Source organism: Rhodamnia argentea, chromosome 5 (assembly GCF_020921035.1).
Source record: "Rhodamnia argentea isolate NSW1041297 chromosome 5, ASM2092103v1, whole genome shotgun sequence".
In the NCBI taxonomy this organism is placed as follows: Eukaryota; Viridiplantae; Streptophyta; class Magnoliopsida; order Myrtales; family Myrtaceae; genus Rhodamnia; species Rhodamnia argentea.
Window position 1 is genome coordinate 17833291 of NC_063154.1, and position 12987 is coordinate 17846277.

At 41.6% G+C, this 12987-nt stretch overlaps 1 protein-coding gene across 1 annotated transcript; it reads right to left on the minus strand.

Moving 5' to 3' along the window:
• Positions 1-4388: 4388 nt before the first annotated feature.
• LOC115757168 lies at positions 4389-7594 on the minus strand. The gene is made up of 3 exons (XM_030697286.2): positions 6920-7594; positions 5582-5920; positions 4389-5481 (listed from the first exon to the last, which is right to left on the minus strand). Exons 1-3 carry the CDS (start codon positions 7376-7378, stop codon positions 4858-4860), a joined length of 1422 nt encoding a protein of 473 aa, XP_030553146.1. The 5' UTR covers positions 7379-7594; the 3' UTR covers positions 4389-4857.
• Between the last annotated feature and the right edge of the window lie 5393 nt (positions 7595-12987).

The following is a 12987-nucleotide window of genomic DNA, read 5'->3' on the forward strand; positions in this document are numbered from 1 at the left end:
CGAATTACGCCATAAAAGAGCTGATTTTTATTGAACTATTTTGTATCATTGCGTTTGCTCTCTTTTAAGTACTCTAATGTTTGCGCTTCGTGCACATATATACATATACATAAATACCTATCACGATCTTAAATGAACATGTTGGGGACATATAACTTTGATTTATAACGCATTGTAATAGACTCTTATTAAATTTAAAATATGATACATTTATTTCAAAATTTATTAATTTCTCAGCAAACAAATGCTTGAACAACTATGACAAAAAAAAAAAAAAACATGAACAACAGCAGTGGAAGCTTCCCTTGCTGACCACTCCTTGGATCGCGTGATATAAATCAGGATAAGTTTTCAAAAGTGGAAAATTGCATCGAACAGTTTTCAACTTTTGACATAACGAGCAATTTAAGTCTCAAAACGTTTTCCAATCGATGCATTCTAGTCCTTCTAACGATGACGTCATCAATTTTGAGGACACAATGCTGAACATTTGACGTGATTTTTTTTTATATAATTTACACATGTTTAACAGTGACGTGACATTGATAAGGCTGGACCGTCAGAAAAAGTCCAAATTCAGGGAAAAAAAAAACTAAACACTCCAAATCTTCAAACCCCCCCCCCGGATGGTGCCTATCTCTCCATATTTATCTTTTCTTTTTTATTGTATTTTTTTATGTTATAACTTTATAATTTTTTTTTAAAATATTTTGCATTTTTTTCTGATGTGTTATCACATTATTTCAATGTTAGTGCCTCAAAGCTATTTGAAAATGTCATGTCAAATTTTTTTTACGTGCCACGTTAATTTATTGGCAAAGTAGTAATTAGAAGATTTGATTGCGCCGAATTCGAAATTAAGGACCTTTGCAATTTTCTACTATTGAGAACCTAATTGCACACATGACCAAATGTTTTGAGATTGTTGGTACAATTTTGCGGTTCTAAAACCGAGGAAAACACTTCTTGAAATGCTCAACTTACGTCGCCAATTCACGTCTCCTAGATTTTCCAATGAAAAAGTTCCCGAGATTCTCTATAATAAAAAAAAAAATAATTCCTGAAGAATCGGTTGACTTTCCGAGTTTTATAATACTATAAGCATAATGCTGAAAGGTAAAAAAAAACACAAAACTTTAAAAAAAAGAGAGAGAGAAAAAAGTAATGTAAAAAAGTGGATTCCACAAAGTCAAATTTGGTGCGAATTTACACAACTTGGGTTCCAAAACCTGCGCTGAAAGCCAATTGGTTCTTTGAACACAAATTAGAGAAACATTTCGATTCCGCGAAAAATTATGTCGAGCAATCATTAATCAATCCGAAAATTTAAGTGATTCGTTAAAGTTTGAAAATCTGTTCCTCTCCTTAACAAAATTAATGGCCTCATTCACGAGCCACGAGCCTGCTAATGAAATTTACATCGTTGTACGCACATCAAATGTAATATTTTTCTTAATTTCATGTTTTGAAATTAGTTTGGAGACAAATTAAGATTTCCCATGTGGTCGAATTTGATTTGGCCTATAATCTTCCATATTCCACGTGTTTGTGGGGGAGATGTGAATATGAAGTCAGCTTTAAGAATCTGGCACACCGTCGTCCTAGGAAAGGAGAAGGAAGATGAGTTGTCTGATTAGCTTCAATAATCAGTCTTAGCATGCACAATAATCAAATCTAAAGCGTTGACGGAACACTGCACTCGTTAGTTCTCGGATAAAAGCAAGGAAAAGATTTTTTTTTTCCGAAGGAAAGATTCCATTTATCAACCAGGACAATACTCAAGAGATATATAGAATGTTTTCAAGCCTATCAACTCCCCAATAATCGTAGAAAAAAGTAAATACCAAAAAGCAAATAACAAAGCCGTTCCTTGTTTTAGAACAAGAAAAACCACATTCTAAAGCTTGCCCCCAGAAAATAATCACATTATAAAGTCGACTCGAGAATCAAATATTGCCATCTTGGGAAGCTATGTTTTGAATACCGTAATGTCACTGATAGAATGCGCATATAATGAAATAACGCCCTTTAGTGGCATGTAAGGAGTAGTCGTGTTGTTGCTGATAGGTGCGACTATGTGAGTTGACAACAATATACTGGGTTATGTTTGAGTCCTTAACGGCCTTTAGTGATCTGAAGGAGCAATTAGGGTTACTTCAAACTGGTTTCCTCCCATATACCCTAGTTGACCATGCCTGCTTATGCTTACTTTTATATATGATCTTAACTTGCCACAAATCAACCTCGAGTGTTAACGTGTTTGTTGGGAAAGATTGGTTAAAATATTTCTACAATCACACATTCCAAAGCTGTTCCCTGAAAAGAAGAATTACATCCCTCAAGTCAACTTAAGAATCTGACATTGCCATCCAAGGAAAGGAGGAGGAAGATGAGATCCTCAGTTATAACACTCTTGCATTAGGTAGCATGAGAGCATCGGAAATAAACAAATGCTTAGAAGTACATGCCAGATTACAAGTATCAATGTTGTTGTTATTATTACAATTATTGTTATTGTTATTGCTATTGTTATTATGATATTATTGTCACAACATCGATTCTTTGCGTTTCGGTAACTCTCATTGGACCCGACAGGTGTGCCATTTCCCAATACAGGTGAGACCAGCTTTTCAACTTGCAGTCTATCTTTTGACTTTCAGCTGGTCAGATTTAGCAATGGCAGAGTGATGAATGAATGATTATGGCATGTATATATAACATACTTCAGCAATTTTCAGAATAGTTAGCTGCAACTTTCTTTTCCTGGAAAAAAGAGAAAAGAATTTGAAGGGGATGCACCTGGAGTCAGATTTTCCAGGAAAATGATTGAGATGGGGCTGCAATAAATGGATGGTCCCCCTCTCCCCCACCACCAAAAACTTTCCCTCAAGTGTCTTCATCCATGAATTCAATTAGGGAAAATTTCTCCAGGACACCAATTTTTGTGCTGAGGCCAAACAAGGCTGGAGAAGGTACAGACTTGGCAGAATCAAATCAAGGTTCTGTCTCCATTATCTCAACTTAGTAAATCTTTGTCCCCATATAAAAAAAGGTACACATGGGAGAATATATATTGTCATGCATAATCACTGTTTTGAAAAGTGGATTATTCTTTATTTGCTACTTCAAACACACTGGGAGAACATTAACAATCTTTTTAAGCTAGGAACACACATGATGACAAGTACTCTCAAGAAATCGAATGCTGTCGTGCTCACTGGGCTCAATGACTATGGAAAAGGACTGTGCACAAGAGTCAAATTGCCTGAGTGATAGGCAGAGTAATGGCTAATGCTGGCAAAATCTTACATTGCATGATGGCCAAAAGCTGCACAAGCACAAGCCGCTGAGACCTGGTGAGAAATGAATTCCTCTGTAGGTCGCAGCGTCAAATGGGTAGGTTCCTGCAATTACTTAGCCCTTGTACCTTCCATGTCACATCCCCCCCGTCAAGAAATAAATGAAAAATCAATGCAGAATAACATTGAATAATGCGGGAGACATGGGACTTGGGAGCAACAATAATGAGCGAAGAGCCCTCATCAATGGGGGAACCTGACCTCTCAGAGCAGGGCAATCATCATGCTCGAGCAGATGAATTGCTCGTGAATTGAGAAGATCAAACACCCACGTGGCCAAGAATTAAAGGAACCAGTCCTTGGTCCAGCCAGAAGATTGATGCGTAACATGGACAATGAACGGCAAAATAGACAAGCTGTTGCCAGTAACAAAAGAAACAAAATGGAATGAAAAGCAACTCTAATCAATAAAGGGTTTTGGTAACGTTATACGATACCCAATCTACTTTCGTCGTCGTCGATTGGGTAGCTATCGTTTGACAAAATCGACCAACCATCCATACTAATTGGGTTGTGTTAAAAACAGAAAGACAGTAAACGGATCGTGTGTACGCCAAATTTTTCCATTAAAAAATCAGTAAACAAAACTAAGCATGATCCAGGTTGTTTCGGTGTATTGTTAGTAGTCATTTAGTTCATGCTTGTAAAATCAGAAATGTTAGAATAACCTTTGAATTTTCGAGGTTCGATTTCCCAATAAGGAGTAATCAATCAAAGCAAACAAACAGTTTTCGTCTCAATTGGAAGATCTCTGGCTCTTCTAGCACCAGAATGCTCGAAATGACCAAGATTATAAAGCCCGTGGAGTCGTCTCCATCACTATATCGCTTTCACTTAATCTCGATTAAGTGTTCTCATTCAACATTAGTTCAGGTCAGAAACAAACTGCGTATGATTTCAGTAGGAAGAAAGAAACAAATGGTGAACTTGTCATCCTGGAAACAGAGAGCACACGAGGGAACGTGTTCAATCATTTGAATCTCGGCTTAATTCGAAATCCCACCAGAATAAGAAGACCCCTTTCAGATTACGAAAAGAGCTTTTTCAATTGAATCGTCGACAACATCGTTCGTAAAGAAGAAAAAGATGGAGGAAGAAGTTAACATCATGATCAAACTCACCTGGCAGAGCAGTTTCCTTACCATCACTGCTGCCTCTCATGTAAGCCATGCAATTAGTCAGACTAATATAATGTCAAATGGTTCAGCTTTACAAAAGCTTCATCCAATCAAAACCCAACATTGGTTAATGTTAGGAAAACCCAAAGAAGCAACCTCCATTGGCTCCATTCCTACACAGACCACCCGTTGGATTCTCCATGGAGGGATAAAAAAAAAAAGGATCATTTGGCCCCGAATTTGAACTGCAAGTGATTATCCTATATTTACAGATTGATAGATGCATATCCAACCGTCTGAATCAATGCCTACCTTGTGAATCTGTTGTGGTTAGCAACTCAGAGTATGAACAGTTTGCCCTAATTCAGTCCTACACATTCTCATACTTCCATCTTCCAGATCACACGATCGCCTTTGCTGTCATGTGCTTTCTCTAGAGCAGCTACTCTTGCTCTATGTGATGCCTGTGGGATCACACTTTTGCCCCCATCGTCCTGCGCGAGTTCACAAGATTCACTGACAGAATCGGATCTCAAATCTGCAGGAGGGATGAAGCAGTCCATTGATAGGCCTGGGATGTTAAACGCAACCTCCTCAATCGTCCAAGTTTCCTCCATCCTAGTTCTTGTATGGCTCATCGCCATCTCCCCAAACCTAAAAACGGTCGCTACCGACCGACCTGAGTGCGCAATCATGATTCCTTCGACGGGCCTGTAGTCATCAAGGGATGAAGTGATGGTGGTTTCCCAGTACACAGCGTCTCCACCATTCGTTTGGATACGAGTAAGATGGGAATCCTCGATTCGGATGAGGAGTCCCGTTTTCTGGCTGAAATAGCCAAACAGAATGTGTCTTATGATCTCGGCAGGCCCCTCACTCCTCACCTTCAGTGACTGAGGGTCAGTGCATAGCTTCAGGATGAAACAGTCCTCACCATTAAGCTCCTTCTCGCCGATGCACCTTGCATCAGAAAACAGACTCGCTGTGGTTCTTGGGTCAAGACCCTGAAACAGACATGCGTCAAAGACTCAGTCAGTCAAGCACAGCAGCTAAAGGTGATGTGGAAGAAAAAGGAAAGAAGAGACCAAAGAAAACAACTCTTACCTGGAGGGCACGGCGCAGGGGTCTAACGGGCCCCTTTGCAGTGTGAGCGCCTAGCCAGGGAGTGTGCCTCCAAACGAGTTTCCCATTACAGCCAGCATGGACCTTACTTCCACCAACTGCGAGCTCCACATACCACATATCGGGGTTCATCTGCCAGAGCACGAAACCACCTGTTTGTGCAGAACTCCGGTTTTTTATCGCCTTCGTTGCACTTTCAAACTCCGAGGCCACCATCTTCAACTTTCCTAACGCGTAGGCATTCCGGATGGAGTTCTGGAGCTTTAGACCGCCCGATGCAGCTGTGTACTGTTGCAGTATGTATTGAGCAGATGACGTCTCCTGAAATACGATGAAATTTGCTATATGAAATTCGCTATTTCCTCAGTATTCCTCCCGAAAAAGAAACAGCAAAAGAGGAAAGAAGAAAACAAGAATCTGCCAATGTGTCACGGGGCATCAGATGTGGCTCACGGCCATCAATTGACATAACAAGAGAACATGTAAATGAAACCCCCGAATTCATCCTGAATTACTACTTCAATTAGTCCGGTCAAACCGAAAAATGGTGAGCTAGCAGCTTGTTGGTTTCCTGCTACAAAAGTAGTCAACTACATGAATAAATAAAGCAACCACTAGAAAATCTAAACTGATCTCCTCGCCAACATTAAAGGCAAACGCAAACAGTATTAAAATGGTATTCTGAATCTCCAGTTACCTAAGTTGGCATAAACAAATCAAGAAACCAAATATCACTCACGAGATCTAGACCAACCAGTATCTTGGAATCAAATCTTGCCCAACTGGCAGTACATATGCACCAATTCAGCAGCTTTCTTCTAATTACAGTGAATCAGCCAAAACCAACTCATTCTCTCAGCTCAAGAACCCACACCTACCCAGCCATCAATAAAGAATGCTAGAACTTAGCGAAATAATGGAACAGACAGCTCAAATTCAGACCCAGGAACCACTCAAAAACTGCCAAATTCCAGGACAATGCAGTACAAACAGCATAATTGCCAAAGACAAGAAAGACATGAACCAGCTCGATTTCATCGTCACTGAGAGAGATTCTTCGGTGCTCTCCCAGTACCAAAGTACCCATGAACCAAACCTACCATGAAGCACCCAATGTAATTGTTGTCCTACCGAAAGGAAGATTTTAAAAAAAAAAAACATACATAAACGTCGATGACATTGTGTTTCATGATCAAGTGTAATTCGAAAATGCTCGAGTGATTCTCGCAGAGAAGAACACTACCCCTTCTCTTCATTGGAAATATACAGCTATCGCATTCACACGGCATATGTGGGAGAGAGAGAGAGAGAGAGGCTCACGATAGGAGTGTCCTTGACACTGAGGTGAGGCAGAGGGTCGAGGATGCTAACGTGCACCGGGGCGAGAGGTGCGGCCATCACCCCAATCAGCATCCTCACGTCGCACCTCTTCCCGGACGACGAGGAGGAGGAGGAGGAGGAGGTCACCGAATGAGCCTTCCCGAGCTGGCCCTTCACCCAATGGCCCAGGCCCGACCCGTTCCCGCCCCTCCTCTTTGGGTCGCCTTCGGGATCCGGGCCCTCCACCAGCGGCGCCAGGCTCCCGGATCTCGGGACGATCGCCAGCTCGGGCTGCCCCGGGTAGCCGCCGCCGCCACGGTGCTTGCGGCCGCGGCGGAGCAGGCCCCCCGACACCGGGGAGGGGCTGGAGGGGCGGGAGGGGCGGGAGGGGCGGGAGGGGGAGAGGCCGCGGACCACCTCGTCCTTGAGGGCGGAGAAGAAGCCTTGCTTTCTCTCCATAGGAGGGGAGTGACTCTTTGAACTGGGCTTTCAGCGGGACGAGAGAAGAGAGAGAGAAGGAGCGTTTGTGGGTCTGCTATGGTTCTAGAGAGAGAAAGGTAGTGGAGGGAAGGAGGACTTGCTAAGGAGTCAATTTCATGGAGAGAGAGAGAGAGAGAGAAAGAGAGAGAGAGATGGCAGAAAAGTAGGAGCGTGCGCGACTGCGTTTCTCCTCCTCCTCCTTCTTCTCTGGTTGGAGTGCGTGCGACCGGCTGACTACGTTGGTTTTTAAAGCGTGTGAAGAGAGAGAGAGAGAGAGAGAGAGAAAAAGTAAAAATAGAAAGAAAAAGAATAAATAGAAAAAAAAAAAGGCTTGGTAAATTTTTGTTTTTTTTTAAGGATGATCCTGTGAATCCTATTCATCTCACCCGTGACGGGACCCACGTGATCCAACAGCTCATGTTCTACTAGCGAATCGAGTGTTGGGCGGTGCACGCGGGTGCGAGCTTCCGATTCAAGCCGATCCGATGACAGATTCGACAGACGAGGGGCGATCGTAATTGCCACGAGTACGTCCTTCGCGCTACCGTACCTGCAACAAGCGGCGCCCGAGCGCCATAATTTTTGTGCAGGACAGTTTTGGATGCTCGCGGGAGCAGGAATCGTGTGAACTCAAAACTCGTAGATCGAATCTAGGTGGGATAATTGGGCTCTAGGCATGCGATATTGTGCTACAACGATTTTTACGCATTTCAAAGTTATGATGGCGTCGGGGAATATTTTCAGAACGTTCGCGCTCGCGACAGGCTGGGGGAAAGCACGGACGCACTCTCTGAGGGCTTTCGTGTCGTGTCGAGTACGTGTCGAACGCCGACCGACATTCGGCGCGCGATCGTGGGGGGTCCAACATCTGACGCGTGGTTAGCGCTCCGAGCACGCCGGCGACACGCGAGTTCAGCATCCCCACACGCACGGGGTCAATTTTAAACATTTTCAATAAATTAGGATTCAAAATGTAAATTTTACTTAAGTCATGTACTCGACCACCCCAAAATTAATATACCCATCTAACAAAAAAAAAAACTAATCGTTAATTTTTAGCGTAAAGAGAAGAAGAAGAAAAAACTCATTGCTAATAATTTTATATATACATAATAAATTATGGTGTACATTTCAAAATATATATTTAATAAACGACGTGTCCTAACGTATCGGAATTCTCTAATTTTTTTTAAAATGACATGTCATCGTATCGTGTCTTGTCATGTCGCGTATCGATGCTACTTAGGTGATATGCATATAGTATTATTGTGAAAATTAAATTACCTTTTTGGATTATTTATGTTAAAGGGCATAAATTCGAAAGTGTAATATCACCAACTTCATCAATCACTCCACCCCCGTCCCCCTCCTAATTCTTCTCTTCGCCAAAGTGAAGCCGATGTACTACCCAACTCCAACTTGACTCGAGCTCGAACTTAGTACAATCTTTCCTAATGGATCAGACTGGAAAAATCACGACGCACGAGCTCAAATCGACACGATTACGATCGACTTATAATCAAACTCGCAATTCGAGCTCAAGCTTAATAAGCTCGAATATTATGTCATTCTTACATCTAATTTCTAACATAATTAATCATAAAGCAATCAATTTCTAAAGCTCGAAAACTAAGTTCTAAAGCTAAAATACATAGAGGTGGCATGCACTTTTCTTAACAATTCGAATTCAGTTTAGTACACGAACCGCACTCATGTAATGATTTTCCGAAGACGTGACCCGACAATTCCGTCTCTGCAACTTAAAAAGGCTTCACTCGAGAAACAATCGGGTTATTTCTTCGCAAAATTGTTATGTAATTTCATATTTTTTGGGAGGGATTTCCAAGTTCATTAGTCTAATCGAAGGCTTTTGCAAATTTCATGTGTCGCCAACAACTTCCATCAGCAGGCAAAAGGCCACAATTTTTTTGGTACACGATGAATTGGATTAAGTCAACGCTTCGGGCAATCAAGGCTTGACCTATACTCATGGGCCACCGGTCTTGTCCGACATGCCGATGCTTTTGACAGGGCAAAAGCATAAACTAGGGAGGAAAAAAAAGATTACATGTTTGCTTAAGCTGCAGGCATGTTTCTTATCATGAAGAGAACTTTATAGTACAATCATTGATGCAATTTTGCGTATCATCTTCAATGATTTTAACCCGTTTAATAACTGGTGGGGTTTGCCAGAAGGAAAATGTAGATTAAATAATCCGAGGTAGGGCGAATTTCGATCGGATAACCGCTAGATTCGCGTTGCGCCGATCTGATCCGACCCACATTTATTTGATTGGGACATTTTTCATAACTCGTGACGTGTGTCTGAAATTTAATGAGACAATGACGCGCGTTAACCTTTTTATGATCAGTCTTATTTTCTCGCTATTTGCGAATGCCTCCTCGAGACACGTTCACTTTCTTTTTCGTGACGGGGCGAGCTTGTCTCGATCTTTTTGCAATGTCTGCCGTAAGACTAAAGGCAGATATATAGCGATAGAACTTCAATTAAGATAAACAAGTGAAGCATCAAGATCACCGTAAAGAGATGTGGAAGCGAAAGCAACTCTTGCTGGTGTTGCCGTTTTCGCACGCCCGTTTCTCGAATTATGTCTCGGATTAATGAGTTACAAGTCATGAACATGGCCCGCATGGAAACTTACCTAGTATAAATAAGGGTGATGTTCGTGTTCATAAGTTCCCCGATCGTCCCCAATCGGAGGTGGTGCAAAAGATGACCCGCATCAGTACTGGTATTTTTGCGATTGAACCCCATCGCCATGTTAGCTCGCGACTGGGATGGGTCCCGTATATTCTCGGTCGGAGGAACACCGGCAGCGACGGATCCAGAATCGGGCTGAAGCCGAGGCAGGAGACCTCGCGGGCCTCGGAAGCATTAAAACGAGAACGTTTCTTCTGCGACATTCGGCAGCGACCGCGTCAATGTATGTATTGAGCAAATCACTTGAACGAGGAAAAGGAATGACCTTGGCAAACTCTTCCTCGTCGTCTTTAATGGCACACATGCACTTTTTTAAAGCCTTCATTCTTGCTTGAACAAAGAAGCAGCGTTTCAGAAGCTCGGAAAGAAATCTTCTTCTTCCTCTCACCAGACCGTGTTACCATGTTTCTACAAAGGTCTAATGGAGTTCCCCTCCGGCAACGATACACGGTAATCGGGCATGGCGTAGGGAGATCGGTGTCCCGAGCACCCTCGCGCCCCCGATGTTTTCCTCCATCTCTGGTTCGAGCATCAAGCGAGGCACCGCTCCCGCCCCATCTCCAACGTCGCACGATGATGACGGTGGCTCATCCTAATACCTATTCCATCTATGAAATGCTGGAAATTATCACCATTAGAATCAATCATCAAGGAATATTTTAAGGGTTGGTTTCTTAATCTGTATTGAGCCGCAAAAGCTAAATAGATGTCCAAAATGACTACTGTACCAGATTTGAAAACATAGCATGCGATGGAGGAGACGCAGACTACGGCTCGGTTTCCTCAATAGAGGATTCAATTTCGGACGATTTCATATTTCGACCGTTCCCTAAAGCTTCATCTCACTTTGTATCCGGTTCATGAGATTAGCGGAGTATTTCATAAATTGCGTTTATCTATCTAAATCGGGAAACATCGTCATAAAAAAAGGTAGGAGGCAATAAAAGAATCCGATAAATTTAGGCACCTCGCTCGTTTTGACAAATGAGACGACACAATAAGATAAAAAGATGGAAATATTTTGACAAAAGTACGACGTTTGGCGATACACTCAAATTAAAAATGCATTCCATTTACCATATGGGTTTCATTGTTTTAAATTGCCATACTTAATAGCAAATTACATAAGTTTACTTACACAATTAATTTCTTTCCATACAAAATAGTTACCAAATTCAATGCATGATCCGTGACTAAAATATCTACCTTCTCAATGGTTGGCCTCGCCCTCAGCGCCACGCGTAGCGACCGGATTTTCAAGGATCGGGTCGGATCATTATGTCTACGGTCATTACTTGAACCTCGACGTATCAATTAAAAGAAAGGGGAGATGATAAAGAAGGTTCCTACTTTTTGGTTCAATGTGTAACGCAGTTCATGAATTTTCAATTTATACAATTTGATATTTAAACTCTTACTTAATGTACAATATCATATCTAAACTTTTTATTTGTTCAATGTGGTTCTTGATTGTCTGTAAATATTCGGGATGTGTTTGGTTCGACTTTGGAAATGAGCTTTGAGGGAATGCAAATACCTTTAGCCTAAGAGGTTTTGAAGAAATGTAGATAGTGTTTGGTAAAAAATACTTTGAAAGGCAACTTTGGCCTAACTAGTATTTGACAAGAAAAATTTGAAAATGAGCTTTCTTAATTCTCACAATATTTCTTTTTAAATAAAATATAGTTAAAAAAGAAAAAACAAAAGACAAAACTAGGGCAAAGTCCGGCGGTTGCCGGGGGTTGGGCAACCTTAGGAAACAATCGTCGTGGGCGCGTGACATTAGGAGGCTGTTATGGGGGTCGCGGGACCTCGGCAACGAGGCCTAAGGTCGCATGACGAAGGCGGCCCTCCCTTGTGTGGTGCAACTCCAACGACCGTCACCTGGGTTGTTGCTTGGGCCGTGCGACCTAGGACAGTTGCTAAGGTCGCATGGCCTTTGGCGATCGTCGGCGACCCGGATTTGGCCATCCGGTTGTGTAGGGTTTCTTTTTTTTTTTTTTTAATAAAAAATAAGGGACAAAAATCGGAATTTGAAAGAAAGAGTGAGGACATTTAAAAAAAAAAAAACCCTAGCTTAGCATTTGGCTGAATGCTAAAAGCTCAATGCATTAAGCTTTCAACATTTCCAACTGCAACTTTCATCCAAAAACCCCTTGAGAATGGTTGCCAAACGTCCTACATTTTCCCTAAGGGGCTTTGGGAAAGCTGAACCAAATCTACCCTCGATCTAGTCCTTAGAATAAATAAAAAATAACGCAAACGAAAGGGTTGCATTGAATATTCATCAATAGTTCATGGATCACATTGAATAAATGAAAAGTTCATGGATTAAAATTTATATTGGGCCAAGTTCAAAGACCGTATTTCAACAATTGAAAATTTAGAGACGACATTATACATTTGACCAAATTTCATGAGCCATTTGTGTTATTATCCCTTAAGGGAATGAATCTACTTGGCAATTGATCATTTGGGTAGCTCTTACTTAGAAACGGCTTTACAAAACGTCTCCTCTTCGATTTCGGCTTGGGGTGCTACACCATGTCTTTTGCAAATTCGTAGAGTGTAATGGCATTTACAAATATGGATGATCGGTTCTAAGATGGGTTAATGGTTGCCTCCGTAGCAAAATAACCACTACAAACCGTCTTTACGATGGATAATTTGGTGTTTTAATGATCTGCAGCATTTATATTTTATTATTGCCTTCGTTGCTGCTCCTTGAGTAGATATTGGTGGTATTCGTAAACCTACTTATGAATTTCTACTTTATGGAAATAATGTTAAACTTTGACGCCATTATTCCTATTTCTGCACCTGTTTCCATCTTCATCCAAAGCTAATAATTCAAATTTGACCCGAC

What these genes read in the sequence shown, in the direction of transcription:
- LOC115757168 (XM_030697286.2), bottom strand. Translation starts at nt 7,378, where the DNA reads ATGGAGAGAAAGCAAGGCTTCTTCTCCGCCCTCAAGGACGAGGTGGTC. An exon ending in GTGTCAAGGACACTCCTATC is followed by an intron (nt 5,921 to 6,919) that starts GTGAGCCTCTCT and finishes ATCGTATTTCAG; the next exon opens with GAGACGTCATCTGCTCAATA. An exon ending in CCCTGCGCCGTGCCCTCCAG is followed by an intron (nt 5,482 to 5,581) that starts GTAAGAGTTGTT and finishes TGTCTGTTTCAG; the next exon opens with GGTCTTGACCCAAGAACCAC.